At 38.6% G+C, this 27,208-nt stretch overlaps 1 protein-coding gene across 1 annotated transcript in view; it reads left to right on the forward strand.

Moving 5' to 3' along the window:
• The window catches only part of ATP10A (ATPase, class V, type 10A), a gene marked incomplete at its 5' end in the record, with an annotated part of 71,724 nt that overhangs the window by 25,217 nt on the left and 19,299 nt on the right, over nt 1-27,208 (forward strand). Inside the window, 9 exons of the mRNA XM_009704706.1 lie at nt 1,712-1,818; nt 1,924-2,055; nt 5,183-5,316; nt 6,879-7,131; nt 17,103-17,320; nt 18,830-19,024; nt 20,403-20,964; nt 26,514-26,617; nt 26,789-26,915. Of these exons, the coding sequence (XP_009703008.1) occupies nt 1,712-1,818; nt 1,924-2,055; nt 5,183-5,316; nt 6,879-7,131; nt 17,103-17,320; nt 18,830-19,024; nt 20,403-20,964; nt 26,514-26,617; nt 26,789-26,915 (1,832 nt within the window). The remainder of the gene's footprint in view (nt 1-1,711; nt 1,819-1,923; nt 2,056-5,182; nt 5,317-6,878; nt 7,132-17,102; nt 17,321-18,829; nt 19,025-20,402; nt 20,965-26,513; nt 26,618-26,788; nt 26,916-27,208) is intronic.

Below are 27,208 nucleotides of genomic sequence, written 5' to 3' on the forward strand. Positions count from 1 at the left end.
TCAAACCCACCACTTTGTCTCCATCCCTACAGTGAGATGCTAAGCATACCTGTTGAAGCACCAATGCTTTTAATTTATGTTTTTGAGCAGGAAGTGGGTGTAATACATTAAAATGAATTAAAAAGAACTTTATATATGTATCTGTGTATATATATACACATATGTATGAATGTATATATATACACATTATTTATGGGTATATTCTACTCACGAAGAGCATTGACTAGAGGCTACATAGCATAACAGCGTAACCTGCAAGTAGTCCTACTAGTCTGAGGGAGAGTACAAAGGATTCACCGGTGTGAACCTTTTCTTCCTGCAGATCTCAGGATATTTGATATAGCTCTCCAGGCGTGAGATCCTAGAACCATGTGCTAAAGTTAGAATTTTGGTCTTCCTTTAGAAAAGGAAAAGATTCTAACAATCAGAGAAAAGCATGAAGATATAACCTTGTGAAGTGTGAAGGCTTCGAAAATAGGAAGCAAATAAAAACAACTGTACCTTTTTATAAAAGGCACGATTTTAAGCCAGTTTGTAGATTTCAGAGGATCCAGGTAGCCATGAAATTCAACATTATAACAGCACAATGTTAATTTTAGTATAGCACATGTGCTTTTTCAGAATTTCTCTTGAACTCCCTGCTTTTACTAGTTTTTTATTGCAGTCCATTTTTTAGACTTTGGAAGTGTGATGGTTTTGATGCTGTGAAGGTGAAGGCAGAACATTTAAGCATTTCAAACTTTAATCTTCTCTGAGGCGTTGAGACATTGCAGTTGATTAAATTAAATTTTACTCATTTAGAAAGTGTTTGAAATTATTGTTTGGTTTGGGTTTTTTTTACCTAATAAAACATTCTAATGCTATTTTTTAATTGTTGTCGGTTTTGTTAGCGTTTCCCTGGTGACTGTTAATTCTCATAAGCCTGTTTTCTGTATTACTTTGTCAGCTGAAATTTGAGTCGGTCCATACACAGCAGGCAGTACGTTGTAGTGGGAACATTACATTGTTCCATTTTTCTCATGTGTTTTGGTGCTAGTCAACAGGACTCGTCAGAGTGAGGACCAGCCATCTTGTCTTAGAGTCAGTGAGACACTTCTGAAAGGAATTTCTCTTGTTCTCACTGATGAACACATGGAATTTTTTTCCTTTCTTTTTCACTGAACTGACGCATATTATCCCTGGCACGTCGTTTTTAGTATCACTGCTTCTGAAGCACAGTCCTTTCCCAGTTTCACCATATTTCTCTCTAGGATTTCTTTGATAAGAACATGTGGATAGTGGGTAATCATATGCACTACACATCTGCTCTTAGGTGCACTGGGTTAACTGTGATTGCACAGTCAATTTGCACATGCACAGAAAGTCCAATGCATTTTCAAAGCATTAGATATGCTGCACACATGCTGTAGATTTGGCCTGCATATCTCCAGTGAGCATTTGTCCAGTACATTTGTATATCCAACAGCAACTGGTGCTGCTCCAGCTGGGCTGCTGCATGTCTGGGATTCTTGGGTAGATATTCTCAGTTTTCAAAGTCTGCCAGAAAATGTTCTCAGGAGGAAGATCTAAGGAAATATTTCACCATCAGGTTGACAAAACTTCTTAAACTTTGAAGATTTTTCCTGGGCTTGTTATATTAGAGAGTAGTATGATTTAACAAGCTTAATGTTTTGACATGCTGTGCTTTGTTCCGTATTTAAATTTTCTGCAGAGTACATAAAAGTGGAAAAAAGGATGGACTGTTCAAAGAAAATCTTTTGTTACGTGGATGTACCATTAGAAATACAGAAGAGGTTGCAGGAATAGTAATCTATGCAGGTAAAAGCTGTTTTTCTGTCTGATGAGGCATACTGCCTTTTTATAGTTCCCTTAAAATAGTAACAAAAATCCATATGACATCATTTGATGTAATTGCTTCTGCAGGGCATGAGACCAAAGCTTTGTTAAATAATAATGGACCCCGTTACAAACGCAGTAAGCTTGAAAGACAGATGAATGCTGATGTCCTTTGGTGTGTCCTTATACTTCTAATCATGTGTCTGTTTTCTGCCATCGGTAAGTGCTCTTTAAAAGTGGAAACTTAAGTATCGGACTCTCTTGAGATTCATGCGCTTAGCTTTATTAAAAACATATGTATCTGCCAAAACATGAAACTCATAAGGCTGCCTCCATACTGTCTAATTTTTGGTGTGTTTTCTTCTTTGAAATCAAGATGTCTTGATACATAAGCTCATCTAAATAGCTTCTTATTATCTATCAAATATGTGCTATTAGTACCAGAGATCTGAAGGCTTAGATTCTGCTACCCTTGATGGCATCCGAAAATGTCAAGTCCAAAAGAAGCCACCTCATATGTAGTCCCCTCAAAATTGCAGGTGGTAGAGTGTAATATGCCATTAGCCTGTCAACAAAGTAATTTATGAGCAGAGGATAAACATAATTAGCACAGTGCTATTCCCCAGTACTATTTATTAAATCAAGAGCATAGTGCACAACATTGATGCACCATCCCTAAGGCTGCAGCTTTAACATAGAAGAAATAAAAATCTAAATCTGCATAAATCCAAGTAGAACACTCTCTCGAGTTCATGGGGTGTTTAATGAAATGCTGAGATTCAGGTTAATACTCTTCAGGCCTTTTTTCTATTCATGACAAAGAATTGAGTTTTACGTTTGGCACCCAAAATGATTCTTTATATATGGCATATGAGTTCCATATCTTTAATGTTTGTGTGTTCTGTAATGTTTGTGTGTGAGTCATGTGGCATAAACACCAGAATGTTTCCTAACAACCATGGTGTAGTTTAATAACAATCTTATGCCATTTTAATACGTCTCTGTGTGCCTTTTTCCAGGTATTGTTAAACGCTGCTTAAAAATGAGTATTTCCATCTGTGAATCAACCAGCATATTTTTCCCACTGAGTTTGTGACACTCGTTTGTAGTGTTTCAGTGTTGGGGAGCCCAGTCCTCAGGGCTGAAGTGCCGTGGTAGGCTTAATCGCAGGTAGTCCCTGCCTGCAGCTGTCCCCTCTGCCACTGCATCTGAGGTGATGTCCCCAGAGCAGCAGCAGCGGGGTGTGTGCTGCAGTGGCTTCAGCTCAGCCGAAACTTCTGAGGTGCGTGAAGGTGAAGGAGAGGAGGTGGCACACAGTAGGCGACATGTACGCCTTCCCTTCTGTCATTTCTGCTACAAGGCTAGAAGCCACCAGCAGAGTGACAGAGCAAACTGCTGGAGGTGGGAACAACTGAAAACAGCTGGAAAGAAATTTGCTTGAGCCCTTGGAAACTAGAGGTGCCTGGCACTTCAAGACGTGCAAAGCTACATTCTGTAGGAGTCAGGCAATTTTTGTACACTCTGTTGAGAAAGCGTAAGTGGAAGTATGACACTTCACAGAATCACAGAGTGGTTGGGGTTGGAAGGGACCTCCAGAGATCATCTTATCCAACCCCCTTCCCAAAGCAGGGTCACCTACAGCAAGTTGCACAGGATCGCATCCAGGCAGGTTTTTAATATCTCCGGAGAAGGAGACTCCACAGCCTCTCTGGGCAGCCTGTGCCAGTGTTTGGCCACCCTCACAGTACAGAAGTTCTTCCTCATCATCAGGTGAAACTTCCCATGTTTCAGTTTGTGCCCGTTGTCCCTTAACCTGTCGCTGGGCACCACTGAAAAGAGTCTGGGCCCAACCTCTTGACACCTGCCCTTAACGTATTTATAAACATTGATTAGATCCCCTCTCAGCCTTCTCTTCTCCAGGCTGAGCAGACCCAGCTCTCTCAGCCTTTCTTCATCAGGGAGATGCTCCAGCCCCCTCAGCATCTTTGTTGCCCTTCCCTGGACTCTCTCCAGTAGTTCCTTGTCTTTCCTGAACTGAGGAGCCCAGAACTGGACCCAGTACTGCAGATGTGGCCTCACCAGGGAAGACTAAAGGAGGAGGAAAACCTCCCTTGGCCTGCTGGCCACACTCTTCTTAATGTACCCCATGGTTAACTTAACTAATTCTTTTGAAAATCTGAGTCAGGGTATTTATTAAAAAACTCTTGACATAGGTTATTCTCAGTGTGGGGCTTCCAATTTTTGCTGTCAAGAATGAAAATATAGACATCAATAAAGACATCAGTATGGTGATATGCTCATATTGGTAGTACAAGGACAAAATAATTTGCTCACTTGGCTTATGCACTGTTTTTGTTTTTCAAGAGTTCAATGCTGGGTTTATGTATCAAGATATAAAGGACTTTGTCAGATGTGGCTTACAAAAGGTTACTTTTAAAGTAGACCTTTGTCCTTTTTTTCAGATTTCTGACATATAGCGAAGATTGTTTGACTGCTTCTTATCGTGGGGGAATTCTTCCTTGTTTTTAACCTTAAAAACATCAGGCATACCATTTTAGGTCCTTTAGGACTGCAAATCCTAGTGCTGTACTTAAAAAAGCAACTTTCTGTGTCTTTAACAAGAATGTCACTTTCCCAAAATATTATTCTTATTATTTGTCACTTTCCCAAAATATTATTCTTATTATTAACAACCTTATCTTTATTTAGTTGTCAGCACAATCAATTAAAAAAAACAAAAACAAACAAACAAACAAACAAAAAAAAAACCCAAAAAAACCCCACGTTTTGAGCAAGGCTTAGAATTTCTTCTGTTCTTAGTTCCTCAGCTTCCATGCTGTTGACTCTGCTGATACTGTTATTTTATTAGTTCTGTAGATGTAGTGGGTAAGATTTACACAGTAAGATTAAAGTCTCTTCTGACTTTCTCCAGCTGAAACTAGTTTTGTGATAGCTGGCTAGTGATATACCTAGTGCAATCAATGGAGTTCTTTCATTTTAACACATCGAATATCACTGAAATTAATTGTTTTCTGAAGAAGTCTGGTTTTCTCTGCTGATTACAGAAAGAGCCTAAACTACTAATTTAGACTAGCCAGCTCACTTTATTTGGATAAAGTTAATGCAAAATGACTCTTGAATGCTGTCCTTAAGGCCAGACAAACCCCTTTCTCCAACCCCAGATCTCAAGGCAGAAAAAAACATGGGTTTGGGGCCTTTTTGAAACATCGTGCAGAAGAGTTGAAAACAAATACCTCTTCCCCACATAACTCAACTCTAAGAACAAATTCATAAGCATAAGCATTTTACCTTGGAGTTAATTTGCACTTTTCTCTCTTTTCTGCAGGTCATGGCCTATGGGTATGGCAATATGGTGAGAAGAAGAAACCAGTATTCGATGTTCCAGGGCCTGATGGCAAATATTTGTCTCCTGTTTTAGCTTCAGTATATTTATTTCTGACAGTGATCATAGTTTTCCAGGTAATGAAGTTGTACGTTCTGTGACCTCTGTTCATAGTTTGCTTTAATAAAGCTATAAATGTGCAGTATGTGTAGTACCCCTTCTACCACTATGGCATGTAAGAAGCTAATCAAGCACTAAAACCAAGTACATTTAATCACTTTAAAATTAGATTTTAACTATAGGGAATGTGATAATAAATAACCAGAAAGCTAAATTAAATAAAGGAAGTGGCCTACCCAGTGGTAAAAGGATGATAACTTCTCTGAAAAAGAAACAAACTGATGGACGCAGTAAGCTGTCAGAGCTCCCTTGGCATTGGAGAAGATAATCGTCTGAGAACCTTCCCCAAAAGACTCAGGTATTTTATTTTATTTTAAACAACTAGGAAGAGATAGGATGCAGTGGGCCCTGCTGGGAGAAAACAAGCTTTATGCTTCATATCCACCACTATGGAACAACACCTCAAAGACTGTGGGTGCCACTTTGGGTACAGTGTCCTGGTATGAACACAAGTTGTATACTTTTCTAACTGCTTTCCAAAGATACTGCTTTTAACAACTCCCTATCTCAGCTACAAAGCAAACTCTGTTAAGTTTTTTGGTCCTGAAGAGAAATGTATTGAATGGTGAAGGTGGCGGTAAGTTAAGAGAAGTAACAGAAGCTCATGTCACTGGGACGTGGAAGTATGCCCAGTGGGACACTAGAGCAGGTTGTGTTACTGGAGGCAGCGATTCCTTTATAAAAAGGAACAAAACCCGATGTTTCATTACCTTTTACTCTGAGGTATTGGGTTATGATATTGGTTAAAAAAAATCACAGAATTCTTTAAACGTGAACTTTTAATTGTAGTTTTTGTTTAAATAACCACATTTGCCTCTTATATACATGATACAATTTATCCCTTATATCTAATTCAGCAAGCTAAGTAATGTATGCAGACAGGAATTTCTGTCCTGAAAAAATCTGCAGAGAAAAACTCAGGTACAAATTAGATATTTTGTGGAGCTTTCACAGTCCTCAAGAAACAGTTGAAAACCTTTTCTGGAGAAACTTCTCGCATCTCTTTCTTCAGCAATTATTAAATGTGTTCTTCATTCAAATAATCTGCAGTGCAAAAGCCAAGGCCAAAAAGATTGTTCCTGTGGAGAGGTTAACACTTTTCATTTTGTTTCTTATATTCCTGCAAAGTAAATTTGTAAACAGTCTGTTGTTTATGCAGAATAAATTTATCCCATTCCTTCACATTTACAGGATTCTGACTGTACTGTTTGGGTTTTTTTTCTTTTCCTTTCCCAGCTGCTTTCAAGCTCACCTTATTAGCTTACAAAAGATTCACTTCTGTCCAAGTTTTGATAATCACCCTTCTAGACATAATAATGCATTTCAGCTCTGCAGTTAACCATAGGTTTTCCTTATCTAACACAGTAAATAAACTCTTTTAAAACACGATGATAACTTTGCAGTAGATGCTTAAAGTACATAGCTTTTTATGTTCTAGTCTAGTACCAAGTTAACTAGATTTTACTAATTCATTGTATCCTTGCTTATATTTTCTCCTAATTCTTTTTCTGTGTTCTAGGTTATGATTCCAATTTCTTTGTATGTATCCATTGAAATAGTTAAAATCTGCCAAGTATACTTTATTCATCAAGATAAAGATTTATATGATGAAGAAACAGACTCTCAGCTGCAGTGCCGAGCTTTAAATATCACAGAGGACTTAGGTCAGGTGCAGTTTATCTTTTCAGACAAGACTGGGACACTTACTGAAAACAAGATGGTTTTCCGAAGATGCACTGTTTCTGGAATAGAGTATTCCCATGATGATAATGGTGAGCTCATGATCTTGTTTTCTGTCTAACAGTTGTACTTTGGGCAATCTGAAGTAGATATAAAAATTACTGTAATCTTAAATCAAAAAGAAAATCAAAAGAAATTGCATGTATCCACTCAGAAAACTCCATAATAGCTGTTTTCAAATTAGTATAATTTGATGGCTGTGTTCAGCTAGCAATGACAATCTTATCAAAGTGTTCTGTAACATCTACAGTATGTTGTCAAGCCAGTTGAAGCTTCTGGCTTTAGCTCCTGATGTAATAAAGCACTTGAGCACATGGCTATTTTAAGTAAATTGAATAGTGCCGCTCGTATTACAATTGTAAGGTGTGTTTGAAGTATACTATGTAAAATACCAGTTTTAAGCATACAGCCAGAGTAGTGTCTCATTGAATACCGGGAATGAGATTATCCTTTTGTGCTGAGAAATAAATGTAAACAAAACTACTGATTTTCATATTAACAAGAAACATAATCTGATCTAATAGCATATTTTATGTTACCTTTGTCAGATTCTTTTCAGTGCTCCTGTGTGACAGGTGTCTGTGTTAAGGTATCTTCACTGTTGTATATCTGTCTTACATATCTATATATTCACTGCAGTTGAGAGAATGTCCCCAAGTATCAGGTTCTTGAAACACTAAGAAGTCACTCTGTCACAAGACAATGCGAGGGTTGTCACCCCTGTGTCTTCTCATCATCCTTTTAAAATTATGAAGTGATGCCCTGTTTTGAGATTTGTTTGTCATTCGTGTTATTTTCCTCTAACATTTTGTCGTTATCATTTTTGACATAACAGATCTTAATTCTTCAAATCATATTCTCTCTGTATGCAGGAAAATATTGATAGCTACAATATTGTATTCCTATTTGCAAAAAATAAGTTTCTTAATCTACATAATTTATAAAGATCGTTGATTAGAAAGTTTTCTTAAAGGCTGTTACAGAAGTTCAGCTTGCAAAGAAGATACAGAATAAGAGAAATAGTAAAAATAGACTGGAAAATCTAAAACATGCTTTAGAGTTCATAAGAATCAGAACTGGAAAAAGGTATTTTGAAGTTTTGGATTATGCAAGGATTGATCTTTTTTCTCCTACTGTAAAGTAGTACTGAGTCCTTACATTTAAGGCACTCTTTTTCAAGAAACTAGGTGTTTGGGTACTGTTATTTTCCCAGTGTTACAGAAAGAAGAACTTAAACAGTCACAGCTGTGACTTCCTACCTCTGTACTGTAGGTAAGAAAGAGAGAAGAATCAGAATTAAGAGTATGTTTCTGGACTCCTAATTCTGCTTATGACACTCTGATTATTCATTCTTTTTTCCTTCCTTGCCATTGATTGTTTGTTTGTTTATACTAATCTCAGAGTGTACTCTGTTCCTTGCAGGAATGATGATGGTACTGCCAAATAAAACAGTGCAGAAAGGGTACTTTTATGAGCTTGGTATCATCAGCTAATACGTAGGCTGGACTCAGGCTCCTGAATTTGAGTATTGAGTTTCAGATCTTTTTTCTTCAAATGTAACGTATTTAACAGAAATCTAAATTTGCGCATGCTTTCCTCTTATGATTTCAGATGACAATATAAATGTTAATGAAAGCAGACTGAATTTCACTACAAATAGAGGTGTCAAATACATAAAATAAACTGATTCTTCAGTTATTCTTTTCACGTATGGCTATGTTTGGGCTTTCTTGTAACTCCAGTCAGTATAAAATTTCTGACAAATACAATTTTTAAATTGACACAGAATTTATAAACAATATTTTATACACAGTATTTTTTTTTCTCCTCTACAGACGATAGGTCTTTCTCTTTCATTCTATATATAAATTTTGATAATTTCTATTGATTTTGTTCCCTATAATCATGATTAATAACACAATAAAAACTAGTCTTTGTTCAAGTCTTTTGTTAGCTCTGTTCTCCAGTCTAATTTTCTAACCATTTCTTATCTTTGCTGCTGCTGAAACCTTCTTGTTTAGATATGGTAAAATGTCTGTCACAGCTCTTTCTGGTTTTAGGGAGTGCATCAACAACATTTTATTGCAATGTGCTTACTTGTGAATGATTTGTCAGCCACTTTTCTGTGTCTTATACCAGAGTATCTGAATTCTTCTCTGAGGTTTTGGGGCATATGTTATAGCTGATGCCATCCTGCTCTGCACCTCAGGTTTTGCTGTAGATTTCATGAATTAGAAAATTCTAAACTCTTTCATTTGGCAAGTGATCTGATACTGCCATATATGCAAGAAAACCAAGTAAAATGCATCTGCCTTTTCTTATTTATTTCAGAGGTGATCCATCTCTGTCTTTGCTTATCTGAGTAATCTTTCAGGCACAGAGGTTTGTTACCTGGAAACAAACTCTGAGTAGCACTTTAGATGAAGAAATGAATTTAAAATTGTTGTACACAGGTCAGGATTCAAAAGCTGAAGATAACAGGTCATTTTCTATTGTAAAAGCAGCTAGCTCAGGATGGAAAGATCCTTGTTCTGAGCTCTTTGGCCTAAGTTTGTTATTCTACTGTGGCTGGGTAGCAGTGCCTGTTATTCCAGTTGCTCGACCCATCTCATGATAAGATCTTGTTTTCAGTTATGGATAGTTTTACAAAATTTTAACTGTTTGGTTCAAGTTTTCCGTGCCAGGTGTTTGCCTCAGGCATGAATCCTGGGGAAGAATTTTCAGTCAGAACAGCTTCATTCAGCCATATCCAAGAACAAGGCTAAGAGGTAACACAATTTTTTCCCATGCTTAGAAGTTCTGGCAAATTTTCCTCTGAAGTCATCTAGAGGCCCTATATTCTGGGGCTCAGCCATGCACACACACACACAGTGAAAGTTATGTGTACAGTGGCAGACTGAGGTCTGAAATTTCCTCACTGTGGAACCTTAATTTTCTGTTGAAGCATTTTTTCTGCATAATCTAGGACTGCTGCCTATCTGTTAATTACTGAATCAACAGATTGTGCATAGCCTTCACAGATTTTCTCTATGCTGCATTATAAACTTTGCTCCCTAAAATTTGTTCATAGTTAGGAGCAGTTATCCCATTCTTTTCTGTTCTATGGGGATTCTTATACTGCATTTATCATCATTATATCTGAGTTCCTTCCACTACTGCATTAAGCAATGTGTGTGACTTTCCTTATGTGTAGCTTGGTCTTTCCCCTTCTTCCTCTCCCTAGGTGGGCAGTGCACAATTTGTTTGGGTTTGGGGGCTACTTAAAAGGCGTGCGCTACACCATGTTAGGTTTGGCATATTTGAGGCGGCATGTCTTTTTCTTGAGTGATGAGAGTGTCCTTATTTGCTTTGGAAATTTGTTCCACAGAGCCATGTAAATTCCTCTTGTGAAAGGTGAGCTTTATGACTATGAGGGCGAGTTCTGTTTTGCGTTAGATGTGGACACGTTAATCGTGATTTTTATCAGAGAGGCTTATGCGGATCTTATGCAGGTTTGAAGCAATTAAATGCTTCTGAAATAAAAACTGAAACCCTGAAAAAGACTTAATACTTTTTTTAGGTAGTATAGGGAACAAGGGGCAGTTTTCATTAATTTGCTGGAGAAAACATTTTCCTCCAAAATTCTCTCTTAGCTCTAAGTTTCCTATGAGGCTGGTGGTGCTGCGCCCAGGAGTATTGCATTGTTTTAGTCTAGACAAGAGGTGACAAAAACATGAATATTAGAGGCCAATAAATTGCACCAGCATGGGACAGAATCTCTTGGCCAGCTGGAGGTAGTACAAAGTATTACTCATGGGTACTGCTATGCGAGAGCTTAGCACCGAAGTGGAATCCAGGAATGCTTGTGAAGGCTGTGAGGGAAGGTGTGAGTGTACTCAGCAATAGTTCCATGATGCAAGCTCTATCAAATACTCATCGTTGTTGAGGTCACCTATAATATTTTAGTGATGGATTAGGCACTGATTGGGATCAAACTACAGGAATTCACACTGCCTGTTTGAGCCCTGTGGAGACTATGTTGATAGGAATGGGATTCTTGTTACCTTGTTATTCATATGGAAGATAGTAATCTAGTGACTTTACAGTTACTGGAGAAAACTAAGCATTTGTGAGATGTAATTCATCAGACCTGTTTTAGACATCTGTGTTTGTTGTCTAACACGTGCCTATTTCTCTGTAGTTTAGAATTCTAAATACAGGTGAAGAGAATTTCCACTTCGCGTCTGTGTGACCTGCATTCTTAAATCTGTTCTGTTGTCTCCTTCAAAGGTCATTCTTGGTTCACAGTGTTAGTTCAGGAACAGGGTACATCATGGACCTCTCCAAGTGGAATAATGATTGTCCCATTCATAAATATCCTGGGCATTTCTGGAATACCCATTGGCACTATACTGTGGTTAAATCCCAGAATTATCATCCAATCAGTACTTCCTCCTAGCCAAAAAGAATGTTAGCACAGAAAAAAAAATAAAATCGAATTGTTTCCCTGTATGTAAAATTACATTGCCATACCATAGCTCTTCCTTTCAGGCTAGTAGCCAGCTTCTAACAATTCTTGGAACTGGCCATGCCCAAGTCTGTCTGCTAATCCCAGAGATGGTAGGTGCCCAAAAGCTGACTGTGCTTCTGAAAGTCATTATATGATTTAGCTACAACCAGATGCTCTTGGCCTGATATTTGTCCTAGTTGTTTTCCAAATGCTGAATTAATCACACTCTTGCCTATGGGGTGTGATCTCTGTTTTTGTAGTTTTAGCCACCCATTGTATGGAACTTTTGACAAAACATGAGTTGAATCTCCATGAATGCAACCACACAAATCTGAAAAATCTCAATTTTTCATTCTTTGAATTCCTCCTCCTTCCTTCCAATGACTGTGAAAAAAACACTAGACAACATAAGAATAAGAGAAGTTTATGGGGGTGAAGGCAGATGATGAAAACCTCAGTGATTTTCTCTTGCCTAGTAAAATTTCTTAATCACTAAATCTGAGAAAGGAGGAGTTTCTTTCTGCAGTTCTTTAGCAGAACTGGGTGCTTCAGGCACTCTGTGCACTCTGTGTAGCTTGTTTGTAGTTTCTCTTTACATTTGTTACTGCTTTTTGAAAAATTTTACTTGGTGACTGAGGAGAGAACCAGTGCCAGCAGATGTAGAACTCAGTACGTTGGGAGTGCCCCATTTTAAATCCTACAGAAGACAGAATAACTCATATTTAGAGGCAGGTAATACTTTTCTCTAAGCGTATACTTACAGTCACAATTGCTCTGGAAAATCTGCAGAAAAGTAGGAATGATCTCCATTTCTAAGTGGAGTAAAGAGTTCTTAATGAAGGATTTAAGGTTATTCATTTTAAGCCCCTGGGGATGCTATGAGTGGAGAGGAAGGAAAATCTTGATGTTTTCTAATCTCAAGACTTGTCCTTATGGGGAAGCTCTTGCAAAGTTAAGATTATGTTAGCACACTTGTACAAATTTATAGTATGCTAGCTGCTCGACTGACTCTTTTAAAGACACTGGAGTGCACTTCAAAGTGAAATAAGCTTGCACTCATAAAATGATAAGGAAATAAGGTGGTGTGGTGGTATGAGTAAGTACTGCCCATCTAGATTTACTTCATGATAGTTCAGTAACAGCCGCATTCAGTGGTTTGGGGCAAAATGGATTTATCGCATGGTGAAATCAGGGCCTACACATTGACAGCTGAATTATTCTGATTTAGGGGTTCTGCAGTTTTATTCTGTGTGAAGGGAAGTTCTTCAGAGTTTCCTGATCCCACTTTCTAGTTAGTGGAACATCTGGCTGTGTGGCAACAGTGTCTCCATCAGCCTGCAAAATGGATACCTCATCATAGAACATAGATAGCATGGAAGGTAAAACAAAAAATAATGAAATAAAAGGGTTTTTTAAATAAAAGAATGTCTCTTGAAATACTTAGCAGCTACTACAGGAGTTTTATTTATAGCTTGCTGTTGTCTTCTGAAAGATGGAAGAGAGTTCATGGAATAAGTATTATTGTTTTTTTCTTTGTGCTGTAAATATAAAATGAACTAAAGGATACTGAAATTTGACTTTCATGAATTGCATTGCTGTGTTTCTCAAAGTTGTTTGTGTCTTTAGCTTAATAAAAAACTCTCTATCAGACAAAAGATCAAGTCCATCAATTTTCAGTGCTGAAACTGAAAAGCATCCCACAACAATGTCTTTCAGGCTATAATGTTCACAGAAAAAGGTTCTGAAGCGGAGAGGTCTGAGTGGGTGGAGAGAACAGCGTGTTCCTAAAGCAGCACGCTTTGCAGAGCTGAAGCATTGTGAGCCTGAGCCGTAACATAAAGATTGAACCGGGTTTCATTATTTCTTTAAACTTCTTAATTCTTGCTGCATAATATGTACTTGAGAAAATGTTGAAAGGTGCTAAGGTCTGTTTTTATTATCAAGATTACCTTGGTATAAACTGAAATAGCACCATTTGTATCAAAAGAATTACATTTGACTTGGTTAAATGAGATTCTAGTCTTGTATCTACTTTCCCTTTTTCTCCTTTTTCTCAGTGGCAGGAACAATTAAATGAATGTGCTACAATGAAAACCTGTATCGAAAGCAAGGGATAGCTAATATTACATAGACTAGAAAGGACCACGGTATTGGTACAGTACTAATAAATCAGCTGAGTGCTGCATTAGGAAACAGCTTTTGCTATGTTGAATAATCAAAATATTTTTAGATGTAATGTAAGAAAGAGGAAAGAGCAACGAAAAATACAGAGATACGGTATGCAAGCATAACTGTGTATCGTGCATGAAATGCATTCTTTGCTTAACCACAGAGTTTTTATACATGGAATAAAATGATAATTAGTTCAGGGTCTTTGGAGTCATGTATTTCAAGATATATGTTCAGAGCAGAAGCTTAAATTAGTTATCATTATTAAAGAAAACGTGTCCTTTTTTAAAAAACTCTGCTCAGAAGGGAGTTGGACCAACTGGGTAGCACATTTCAGCAAAGCTGAAAGGAATAATTTTAGCCAGTCCTTTCCCTGTCAAGGAATATTACCTGTTACGAGAAGTGCAGAATTCTGTCAGTCTGCCATTCAAATGCCCAGCGTCCTCAGTGAAGAAGATTATCCCTATGGCAAATCCAAGTTTTTCTTACGCTTTTCCTGAGAGAGACTGTGTCCGCACATCTTGCCAACTCTCGAGACTGGGTTTGCTGCTGAGAGCTTTAGTGAAGATGAGGCACAAAAATGTGCTTCTTATGATTGGTTTAAGTCTTAAACGTTGGTAAAGTGCAGGAAACCTTACTGGTGTGTCATCCTGAGCAATGGTTTTTCAGCCTGGGGTTTGCAGCGTTTAAATAGGAGCCTGCAGAAGATGATCAAGGCAGAGCTTGCGCTGTCAGGCTGAGCTCTGCCCTCCACAGGCCCCATCCCAGGATGTGCACTCCATCATCCCTCCCCATATGTGCACTCCATCATCCCTCCCCAGTGCAGAGAAGGACAGAAGTCTTTCAGTGTGCTGCTCCATTCTGGTACTTGAGGCATCCTCTTAAAGTGACACACTGTGAGGTCCACTGGGCTCCTTCTTTCCTCGCAATTCTGGGTTTCCTTTGGAAGGAAACTGAGATGCTGGGGGGGAACAGCGAGCAGCCTGCCTCACATCTTGATGGGGGGCCTGGATCAGTGTTTATGACACGCTGCAGATCACTTTGGGCCCTCCGTGTAGACTCCTTCTGATATAGACAAACCTATGGTCAGCTGAATTAAATTCACAGTATAGGGATCTGCGCTTTGACTGAGAAAATGCATAGAGGCTTCCAGAGCAGAAGAAAGTGGGAATTAGTGGGCAAGAGTGATGGGACAGGTTCGAACTGCACTGTCCCAAAGCACGTGTAACAAGTTGCAGGAAGCAGCCTGTGCAGGTGAAGTGAACTTTTATTTCCTTGCAACTCATTACCATGCAACAGAAGGGCCAAGGAGACCAGGGACCTCCCTAATTCTTTGAGCTGTCTTCTAGGTTCTGTCATATGAATCAGAAGACAAGGTAGGCACTGAAAAGAGAAGGCAACGGTGCTGTGCTCTTCTGTTTGCAGCTGTGTGGCTCCAGGAGCAGCTGCCCTCACAGCACTGAATGTGCCGTTGCTCGATCTCTTTCCCACCACATAAGACAGAGGAGCATGGATCACACAAATAATGCTCATGAAGGAAACACCTGAGTCACGCACAGTCCGTCTGCCTCAGCCTCAGGGCCTGGGCTGCTGGGCTGTATTCGAGCTGTGGGGCAGAAGAGGTCTGCAGGGTGCCCTGCAGTTTTTCTCTGTGTCTCCAAAAGCACTGTGGCCCTTTCTGCCTCTGTTGCCTGAATTTTCTTCAGCAAGCAGAGGATGTGGCATACCTGGGCGTGCAGTTAGAGCAACGACCCGGTGTGCATTCACAGCCAGGACTGGGAAACTCTCCTAGTTCCCACATTTCAGACAGAGCCTATACACGTTCCAAATGGAGCTGAAAAAACCTCTGACGTACGATACTGCACTGATAGAGCTATCACTATGTACTGTGTGTGGTCTGATTTCAGCTTCTCCAACTGCTTTCTGACAGCTAAAACATGTTTGAAAATTGCAACGGATGGCGATGATTTTCTTTGATCGTAAAGCTAGCTACATTGAAAGTGATCCCACACCAAACTCACTATGTGTAACACAAGATTTTTCTCAGGAAGTATTTTGGAAGAAAAATTTATTTCGGTTTTTTTATTAAATGCCTGAATAATTAACTTACATGCTAGTGATTTATCACTTGACATTCGGAAAATCTAATTTGTTACACCAGAGAACCGAAACAAAGCTGAGCCACAAGTATGTAACTTGTATTATATATCTGGATAGTGTGGATTATTTTGAGAGTATAATGAAAAGCCTTTCAATGACTACCTAATGAAGGAATAAATAGATACCTGTTAGAGTGGCATGTGCCTGCCTAATTAATAACCCATATTATTAAATGCCCATGGTCTTTAGGAATGGAAAAATATGTTATCCATCAGTTAGAGCTAAACGGAGCATGGCATTAGAGGGGCTGGATTCCACAGCTGTTTCACACCTCTTTCTGTTTCCTTTTGAACTTCTGTACATCAAACTGCCAGGATTGATTTCTAACATTAATTGTAGCTGGATTCTTTACTGAGGAAGCATTCATCTGAAATCTATCATTTGGCAAAACTCTTTCATTCTGTGTAAGCTAGGTATTGCGTGCTGCAGCAAACAGTGATAGAAACAAGCGCTGCAGGAGGTGAGGGCACCCTGGTTTGGGTACTGCATGCTGCATTGACCTGCCTCTCGTGCTGTCCAGAGAGGAGCAGATGGACTCCAGGGTGGTTTTAGCACTGGGCTCAGGGTCAGGAATCTGGGTTCATGTCTCCGCTCTGCAGCAGATGGCCTTGATCTTGAGCAAGGCTTTTCCCCTGTCTGTACCTCATCTCTAGATAAATTAAGGGCAGTAGTGCTCTGTAGGTGTGTGTTCTGAGGACATTTCAGATGTCAGTTAACTGGTACTGGGTAGATGCGACATTTTTGCTGGAAAATACATTCTGTGAAATTTCCGTATTCTGTTGGAAAGGACAACAAAATTTTCTGGATTGTTTGTTTCTTTCTCAGACTGGGAGTGAAAACCAAATTATTTGGTTGATTTCATCAGACTGAGGTGTGGAACAGTCTTCAAGAATGCAGTGAGTTACTGCAGAGTCTAACTGCCTTTCAGAGAGAGTGCGATGATGAGGGAGGCAGTGTATTGCATTAACATTTCTAATTAAGTTATCTGCATCCTCTGTTAGATACTACCATTCAATTAAGACTAGACTTTGTTATCTCCTGATAATGGAATCATTCATTATTACCCCAAAAGCACAGTATAATATTAAAACCAGATCCCTTGAACAAAGTCACTGTGTTGCTCCCCCTTGTTCTCAGCCACGTTTAACATACGCAACATTTCTCCCTCTGTATTTTTACTGATAGCCAAACGGTTAGCGATGTACCAAGAACCTGATTCTGAGGAAGAAGAGGCAGCCCCAAAAGGAGGAACTCTATCCCAACGTGATAGTATCTGCAGCCATCAGAGCATCAAAGTAATCCACAGAAGCCAGAGCACCAAAACCCACCGGCGCACGGGTAGCAGAGCTGAAGCAAAAAGAGCAAGCATACTCTCGAAGCACACTGCGTTCAGTAGCCCAATGGTAAGTCATGAGAACTAAATGCACTGTGTCCTGTATCTTTTAATAGAACAATGTCCTGAAAAGGGAGAGGTAAAGAAACCTGTAGCACACTGTGTACCTCTTATAGTCTTCATTTTGGCATTTTTTCTTCTGTAGTCACAGCTGTTTGTACAGAAACAATCAAGTGTTGGCATAGATCTTATCTAAATACCTTCTCTATGGGAACAAGCTGAAGGTAAACACAATCTGAAACCTTTGGTTTACTTATACCTTGATTTTGAAAAGAAAATGTATGCCTTCCCTTTATCTACAGAAGCTGAGAGTAGCATAAGGTTTGAAGTCAAGGATTCTAATTGCTCTGCATATGCCTCTTCTTTTCTCTTTTGTCAGAGGATTTTAAAACTAACAAGTGCTGGGCTGGACACTGTGTATTCCAATTCTTAGACACTGTTGACATACACCATAGCATAATTTTTAGTGTGATTTAAGGTTATCAGTGGATTACATGTGTTGTATTTTTAAAAAATAAAAACCTTTAAATTTCAAAATGTCAGTGAATTTATGTCCTCACAACTTTGCTTTGTTTAGTTTGTTTTATACTATTGTAATTCTGTGGAAGTTTTACATGAACTGGATGGTAATAAGAGAGCAGAGAAGTCAAGTCTTGTCTATCTAGGGATTTTGCATTGTTGCACTGTTGACATAAATTCACCCTTAAAACAAATTACAAATATAGACACAGAAAGATGCTGTTTGCACTCGTGGGGCTTCTTGATTTCAGTCAAGAGTAAGCTCTTTTGGTACATTTCCAAGCTGCAGTTTTTACACGCAGGGTTTTGTGGTTACTCAGATTCATCAGCTGCTGAGCATCAGCAGATAAAATTCTACTGAAGGAAGAGCCTTAGGTCGGTTTATCTTTTAATCTTTTGTATCCTTGCATCCTCTCATGGTAAGAAATACCAGAGTTTGCTAAGACAAGAAATAGATTAAAGAAGTGGAACGTACTAATGAAATAGAGTGGAAAGTGCTCTATGTTTCAATGTAAAAAAACACATGAATTACCTTCAAATGTGTGGATGGTTGCTATTCTCTAACAAACCATCCAAGATGGTTTAATTTTATTGTGCTGATGTAAGGCCGAGCTTTGAATATCATTGCTGTCTAATTTTTCCACTCTACTGGTCTCTGTAATGTATCACCCTTTAGTAACAGATAATAAATGTCTTGAATTAGACAGGAGAGAGGGAGGAATATTAGCATGTAACTCTAATGATGAATATTGCCACTACAATTATCTGTAGTGGAAAAGCTGATAACACAGTTACTCACATTTCCATTTCTATCACTAGGCTCATTGTTAACTGTTTATGGTCTCGAATGGGTGTCTTACAGTCCTCTCCACCTCCACTCTGTGGTGTAAGGCCATCATAAAACTCTTGATATTGACACTGCTCTGGATGCTTTGCTTGCTTGTTGCTGCCTTGGAAATTTGCAGAATCACAGATATCAATCACTGGTGTTTATTACTAGGAGAAGGACATCACACCTGACCCGAGCTTGTTAGAAAAAGTGAATGAATGTGCAAAGCATCTGGAGGTCATGAGGAGCCATGAACAACCATTATCCCATCTGAGTCCAGAACTATGTGACATTTTTGACTTCTTCATCGCTTTGACTATATGTAATACAGTGGTGGTTACTGCACCAAATCAGCCTCGACAGAAGGTGAGTTAAAGAAACAGCAAAAGAGAGTTTAAGCCTCATTTGCATTGATACTAATTTATCTTGTAGATTGGGGAAGTGAAAACCTCCTGTTCTACAACTAGAACTAGTTGTGATACAACTCTTAGAACCACTATGTGATTCAGCAGGTTTAGTTAAGCATTAGTTAAATGGAGTATGTCAACTGTTTCACTTACCTTCAAGGTAAGATATGCTTTCATCAGCAATTTCAAGATACTTCTGAAACTTTCCCGATTTCTTGTACTGTAACTTATCCATTTAATAAATGTCAGTATGTGTGAAAACTGATTTGTAAATGTGCAAGACTTTCCAGAAAAGAATATAAGCTGTCTGTGACTATTTTGTATGTATGGATTAAATTAAGAAAAGACTGGGACATTTTAAAAAGTTTAAAAAGAGAATATACTTGAAAAACATGGCTTAAAACTTTCAAATTATGTAAAAGATGCATCTTAAGCTCATTATGAGAAATAATGATAATTAGTGCTTAAATCGGCTTAAACCAGTGTCACTGGTGAATGAGAATTTCAAAAATGCAATCCCAAGATGAACTGTAAGACAAAAATGTAATGGAATGTAGTATTAAAGCTACCCAGCAGCTGGAATTTCCATTCTGGAGAAAATTCTGCCATTTGTTTCTGTTCCAGATTGGAATAAAAAGTGAACTAGTCTGCAAAACGACATGTTTTTGTGCCAGGGAAACATTTGGAGAATGCTCATTTCTGCTGTTTCAGGAGTGCTACACTGTTATACAATAAATTAATATATATCACTATGAATATGCTATTACTATTAATAACATATCTGTAAAAAAGATTTATGTAAACTGAGATGAGTGATAAAACTGAAGCAAAATCCTTTGATGCTGAAGGAGAAGACAGTGTAAATTATTCATTTTAACGTGTTCCTGTTGAGAATGTTGTCAACATTGGCATATTCTCATAAAATTTTTCTAATACCACACTTCTTGATAGAAAACTCTTGCATTAACCTTTTTTTTACTACCTTCACTGAATATGCACAAAGAATGCCAATGTTTCCTACTAATGGTAGCTTTTAATATACACTACTGGTGGTGGTGCAACATTGATAGTCTATTCATTACTCATATCTGAGGATGTGAAAGAAGAAAAAATGTTTTTAATACAAACATACGTGCTTTCACACACAGGTACAATTCTAAAGTTCTAGTAAGTTTTCTTGCTGTTGAGTCAGTTTTGTCCATTTACTTTCTCGAAATACAAATACCATTACTTTCGGCTCTCAAAGAAATTCTCTTCTTTAGTTGGATATCAGTGTCAGAATTCTTGTGCAGCTTTTCTTTGGGTTTTGTTCATTGGTTTGTTTTTTACTCCTGAAGGTTAGAGATCGATTTGAACTAAAATCTCCAGTAAAAACTATAGAGGACTTCATACGAAGATTCACTCCAAGTCGATTGACCTCTGGATCTAACAGCAGCAGTTCATCTAGTCTAGCTACAAGCAAATCAATGCACAGATTTGGTTTAAGTGTGCTTTCATCTACATCTACGGATAGCGCTTTATTAAAACTGGAAGAGAAGCTGGCATACTCTGCGCAGATGAATAACAATGGCTACAGCTCCCAGCAAGGCAGGGCAGCTGTGGGGAGCGGACCTGAGGAAGGAGAACTCCGTTACGAAGCAGAGAGTCCAGATGAAGCTGCTCTCGTCTATGCAGCAAGGGCATATAACTGTTCTCTGGTTGGAAGGCTGTCTGACCAGGTATCAGTGGAGCTACCTCACCTGGGAACATTAAGCTTTGAAGTATTACATACGTTGGGCTTTGATTCCGTCAGGAAGAGGATGTCAGTAGTGGTCAGACATCCTCTCACAGATCAAATAAATGTTTACACTAAAGGAGCAGATTCAGTTATTATGGATCTTCTTCCACCCTGCTCTTCAGGTACACTTCTTACTTACCTTTGCAGGAGTGGGGGGTGAGGGGAGGCAGTTCTACTTAACTGCTGAAAAACTCATTGTATCTTAGTGCCTTCTCTAGCAAGCAGACCTGCCTTCTTTCATTGCAAATACAGGGAATGGTAGAATGGCAACCATCTCTCTTCTTTTATAATATTTTATTATTATAGCAAATTTTCTGTAACAAATTACTGGTTCCTTACCTTACCAGAATGAGTGAAATTAATTTCTGTACAAGATCTTCTACTAGCAAACTTTATTTTGAAGGAATTTCTTGAAACTCTGCCAAAGCAATTAACATTTCTTCAGGAAAACCTGCCTGGCAGTGCTTGGCTATTGGAGTGTTTTATATGAAACTAAAGCACTTCCTATTGCAGCTTCCCTCTTTATTTCATTTGTGAATCTTTACGTCCTTTCACTGCAGTATGTTTGCGCAAATCAACACATCTATGCCGGTTTGACTATGACACTAAAGGGCACTGTGAATCAATCAGCCACCAAAACAGAAAGGTTGTGGCAAAAGAAGGAGAGATGCTGTTCAGACGAGAAAGCTTGGCTTCAAATACGTAGTTGACTAGCAGGGAATAGACATGTAGCTGTGAACGTGGAGTACTTCCCTAGAGCACGGAGACTTCTCCAGCACCCAGATGTCACGTGAAACAGGGACAACTTTAAATAGCTGCTAATTGTAATCAGTTGGATGCAAGGAGAACCCTGTAAGCTTTCAGAATTTAGAGGAGACACACGGGTTTCAGTTTGCATGAATCAGTTTGCATCTAATTTACTGTATTTTCAACACTGAATTTAATCCAGTGTTTAAAGGTTACCCCAGTATGAATGGACAGAGCCCAAAAGTGCTCGAGGTACTTCCCATGTTTCACTAATGCATTGACTTTGTGGTTACTTTGACATTAGCTGGAGTAAACAATTGTGAAAGGCTTATACTGTGTAATTTTAGTTTAATGAAATACAGAAAAATGTTGGCATTAGTTTTCTGTTTACAGCCATGTAAATCAAAGCTGAGCCAAAAAAATTAAGAACAACTTGTCCTTAACTAACAACAAAGTATTCATGAATAATTTTCTAGTAAAGATCTGATATCACAGAAGGTACATAGAGCACCTGTGGAAACTTGTTTACCTCCAAAGTACTAACAGAGAATTTGTAGTACTGAGAATTTCTAATAACATACGTAGAAAGTAATGTTTGGAAATGAGTTCTCAGAGAACTGAGAATTAAAAAGAAAATAAAAGATTATTTTATGCCAAGTCTTAAGCATTTTGTCACCATATAACAGACTATGTTTGAAGCTGCTGTGTCTGTTCGGAGTAGACTCAATGGATCAAGGAATTTTCAGGCAAATTTTAGGCAGATCTAGGAGCCACTTAGGTAAAAACAACAAGGCCAGTTAGAAAAACCACGCAACGGCAACATTACCCAAGGTGGTGTGTGTCGGAGAAGGGGAAGCAGAGCTCCTGAAGATCGGTGTTGGCAGTGAGCAGATTCTGTAGCTGGGCAAATACAGCGATTCCACCATCGTTACAGGCAAGTGAATTGAAGGTGGCCTTGAAGTTGTGCCCTTTTTTTTTTTTTTTTTAGTTTTTTAGCCCAAATTGAACTATGAGTTTAAGTATATTTTGCTTTTGCAAGCAATGTAAAGTGCAACCACTAGAACCTCGTAAGCAGTTTCCCTTGTTTTCTAGCCCTCTAAGCCACCGCTGGCTTCAGCAACCCTGTGCATTTCAGCAGATCTGTCTGAAAAACGTTTGACATTTCTCTTGAGCAGCTTCACTCATGGAACTGAATTCACAGTCTCTGCCTGCAGTATCGTAATGTCAGTGGATATGCTGTCAATTCCTGAGGGAATGACATCTTTTTCCCATTACATGGAGGATTCCCCAGGTAGAGGGAACCTCAGAAGATTTATGCTGTGGCTGTTTTGCAGGACCTGTCGGTGGTTTCATCCTGTTCTCTGGTGATGGTGGAACATAAATGTGAGAGGAGATGTAATGCTACAAGAATTCAGGCATTTATCATTTCAAGGAATTGACCAATAAGGGAATCGACATGACAGCTAATCCCAGTGCTCTCCCTTTGCTGTCTGAGTGCCTCAGGGACATGTAAATTGTACAGCAGTCAAGCATGCATCTTGAGACCGTGGTACTTGTGCCCTGAGACTGAAAGACCAGGGCAACACTGTGACCATAATCTCCCAACTCAAACATCATGTGGCATGACTGGATCCTATCACACACAAAGGTCCCTGTTTGGGAGGAAGAGTATTTTAAAATATGACATGAGGAACAATCTAAAATCAGAAGCAAAAGTATTATCTTGTAGATCCAGTTGTGTCTTACAGAAAATCAGAAATCATCATAAACTTCAAAACTTAAAAAGTTTCTGAATTGACTCCATTTGCTCTGCCTGTATTTGTAGTTGAGACTGCGAAACCTGATGTTTTCTGATAGCATACAGATATTTCCAAAAGCCTTGAAATGATTCCCAAGAGTGTATTGTTTTTACTTTTATCTCAACAGTCATCATGTTCATAAATAAGAAAGCTACTGTTTGAGTCAATCCCCAGCTCGCACAGGAACTGGTAATGTAAGTCATTGAGGAGACAATGACTGGGCTGGCTTTCTGCAGCTTGTGATTATGGAAGGAAATGAAGCAAGCAGAACGCCACTAGCTCTCTGTCATTCTTCTGGAGAAGACTTATTTGCTGGTTTTCACTGACGTGATGCATGTTGTCACACTGCTCAGCATAGACACTGCATCCCAGCTGAAAAGAATCTCTACAACTGGATTGTGTCTGCAAGAGATTCCTTCTCCCTTTCCGACTTCTGAGCACACGGTGAATCTCAGGGTAGGACTGGTGAGGCACATGAAGGGCTAGAAGGAGGTTCAGCTGTCATTGGTGTGCTGGTGGAGGAGGGAGATGCAGTATTCCACGCTGGAATCGAGAATTCACACAGAAAATGGTGTGCATATCTCTACTTGTAGAGAATTACTGTCTTTGTTCATTGAAGACGGTATAAGCATTTGACATTATGATCACTGTCTTAGCACCCATGGCATTCAGACACATCTGAAGTGATTAACGCCACTTAACCTTAAAGGGATAGAAACAACTTTTGATGTATTTATGCACCTATTCAAGTTTGTACCATTTGAAATCAGTGAGTGACTGAAATAGCCACTCCCATAAGAGAATTTCATGTGGGATATGCAAAATATACAGCAGTTCTCTCTAGAAAAATAATGTATCACAATAAATTAGGAAGAATGCTTACCTACTTTATTTTTCTAAAGTTAAAAAAGCTGACTCACTAATACAAGAAGCCTCCAAGGTTTGCTGCAGTACTTCTCCCAGAAAAAAAAAAAATCTTATATTACACAGCCAAGTCACTTATGCCAAAAAGATTATCATGCACAAATGGAAAAGAAGCTAAATGAAACTGTTAAGCTGCCACTTCAGTATATGCATATTTCCACTTTATGTTGCAGCTGAATCTAGTTGTGAGCTATTTTAATAGCTTGTGAAAGAACCTCATGGTGTGTTTGTCAGAGCCACAAGCTATAGCATAAGAAAGGGCTTTCCAGTTGCAAATAATATTTGTAGGGACGGTCTTCCGCAATAATATATTGGCCCTATCCCTTTGAGAAAATCAATAGTGATAGCGTAGGTAGCATTAGTAGATAGATGAACAAGCTCATCAGAATATTCCTACCAGTATTCACTACACAACTTTAATCAGAGATGGAACTGAAATGAACGTATGCATGAAATACCACAATCTTCACTGAGTCCCTTAGGAGCAACTGGATATGTACACTCCCAGCTTTACAGTCCTAGAAAGGATAGGACAGCCTTTAAAGGTGAGAAAATAGCTACACAGTGAGTAAAATGTGCTGAAACATGGTTGAGATAAGAAGAACAAAGAACAGAATATTGGGATTCCAAGCTCCCAGGTCCTTCCTTCCTACAACATCAATATTTGTATGTGTTTGTGCTGGAGCCCCTGAACGCCCGGTTATGCACTGTGCTGCTGTATAAATATGAAAGTGCTGAATGCTGTGGAAGTTTATAGACAGACAGACAGACATGTATATATGTGGTCACACTTAGAGATCAAATTGGGTATGAATGCACACTGGGAAAATGCGCACCGAAAAGTATAAACAGTAAGATATTTGTGTCATCTAATTTAGATATCTGTATTAAGTGCTTAATATAAGGGTATAGTGCCTGTAGGTTCTCAGTATCGTCAGTAGAGAGAGGTGAGCTCACCCAATGGTGCCCTGAGATCATATGTAGTAAGTCTCTTCAGTTGCTCAGACATTCTGGTGATGAGTGGCATTCACCTGACCCTGTGACTGGTTACTGTGCGAGTACCAGTAACACAAATATTGCATTAAGGAACAGCTCCAGTTACAAAATTATAATCCTGAAATGATTCTACACCCCCCAGAAAACATGCAGACTTTAGGAAAAAACATTATATGACATCAGGGAATAGGAAAACCTGCCATAAGGTACCAGTCATTCTCACTCAATGGTTCCAATCTAAAAACTTACCAGCTTGTACATTTACTTTAGTACTAACTCTGCAATTCATATTATTTAAGATTGCTATTACAGTGCATTGTACATGAACCTGTCTTGATCCTAGATGATAAAAAAAATGGATATCACCTGTTTTTAACTTGAAGTCACCATTTCAGGTAATGAGATGGAACAAAATGTGTTAGCATCATATTCATTCCTCTTTTTTGATCACAGTGTGAGCACACTGAACCAATCCCAGCTAAAGAGAGAAAAGAAACAGATGCTCAGTCCTGATTTTGAGTTCTTACACATGGCTTTAAGTGAAGAGTAAAGCTAAGTGGAAGTTGTGCTGCTGCATTCAAGGCAGAAGCTAGCTGTGACCTCTGCACAAGTGTAAATTCTCTTCTAAATGAAATCACAATCATACCCAGAACTTCATGCATTGACTCAGGCCAATAGGTAGTATCAGTCCAGCAGTAACAGAAATACCTTTATAGACTTAGATACACAAAACAGAGCACTGTTTCTGGTGCTTTCGAGATATTAACCTTGATGGAAAACTAAGTGCTGGTTTTAAGTAAGTGTCATTTTTTTGCACACGATGAGATGTGGAGAAGCATTTGCTAGTAGCGTATTTGAAATCATACTTCTCTCTGACACTATTGTTTGCTGTGAAGATTATCATGATTTCTTAAAGTATTCAGGCCAAACAAATCCTTAAGGAGTAAGAAAAAGAAGGTCTTTCTAACATACATTCACAATGACTTTTGAAGAGAGAAGACAGAAAAGATAGAACAAAAAGACAAGATTTTTTTTTTCTAAATGGAATGTTTTACTTGAGTTTCCCAGGAGACATCAGCAGCTCTTTACAAGTATCAGTTATAAAGCGCTGGTACACTGAGTACTGTAGACAAGTTTTTATTCTCTGAGGCAATTCAGCTGCTGTTATTTTTCAATTACTAATTTCTTTTTTTATTCTTATCTAGATGACCCTCGGGGCAAACATCAAAAAAAAATCCAAAGCAAAACCCAGAATTACCTTAATCTGTATGCTGTAGATGGGCTGCGGACCCTCTGTATTGCAAAAAGAGTAAGTAAATGCAGACTCTTAGTTTGCTTTTAAGGAAAGTCTTGAAAAGGATTACTGAAGGCATTTATTAATTTATTGTTCTTGATTCATAACTTCTTTTTCATTTTATTCAGTAAAGTATGAATGCCTCTGCATCACATTGACTGCACCCTCACATACTCTTTTTCATAGGTCCTCAGCAAGGAAGAGTATGCCTGTTGGTTAAAAAGTCATTTAGAAGCAGAATCCTCTATTGAAAATCGTGAAGAACTTCTGTTTCAATCGGCACTGCGGATAGAGAAGAATCTGCATCTGCTAGGTAATGAAATAAGAGCTGGACATGAAATTAAAATGTGTTAAAAATTCTGAAAGCTTGGCTATGAAGTCTGTTATTTCCCTTAAATGGTTTCTGACAGTACAGAAATTGGCTTCTTTTGGACTTTGTCATGGCTGTCATGTGCAGCACCACAAAGGAATGGGATATAATTACCATAACAGACATACCCTGTTTTCCTTGCTCCTGCCATCATTTTGTCACTAGTGAAATGAGTGCAGTAATACCAGGGATGAATTTGACACAATATCGTAAGTGAGAACTGCTGCTTTAAACAG

Source organism: Cariama cristata, unplaced genomic scaffold (genome assembly GCF_000690535.1).
Source record: "Cariama cristata isolate BGI_N322 unplaced genomic scaffold, ASM69053v1 scaffold1307, whole genome shotgun sequence".
NCBI lineage: Eukaryota > Metazoa > Chordata > Aves > Cariamiformes > Cariamidae > Cariama > Cariama cristata.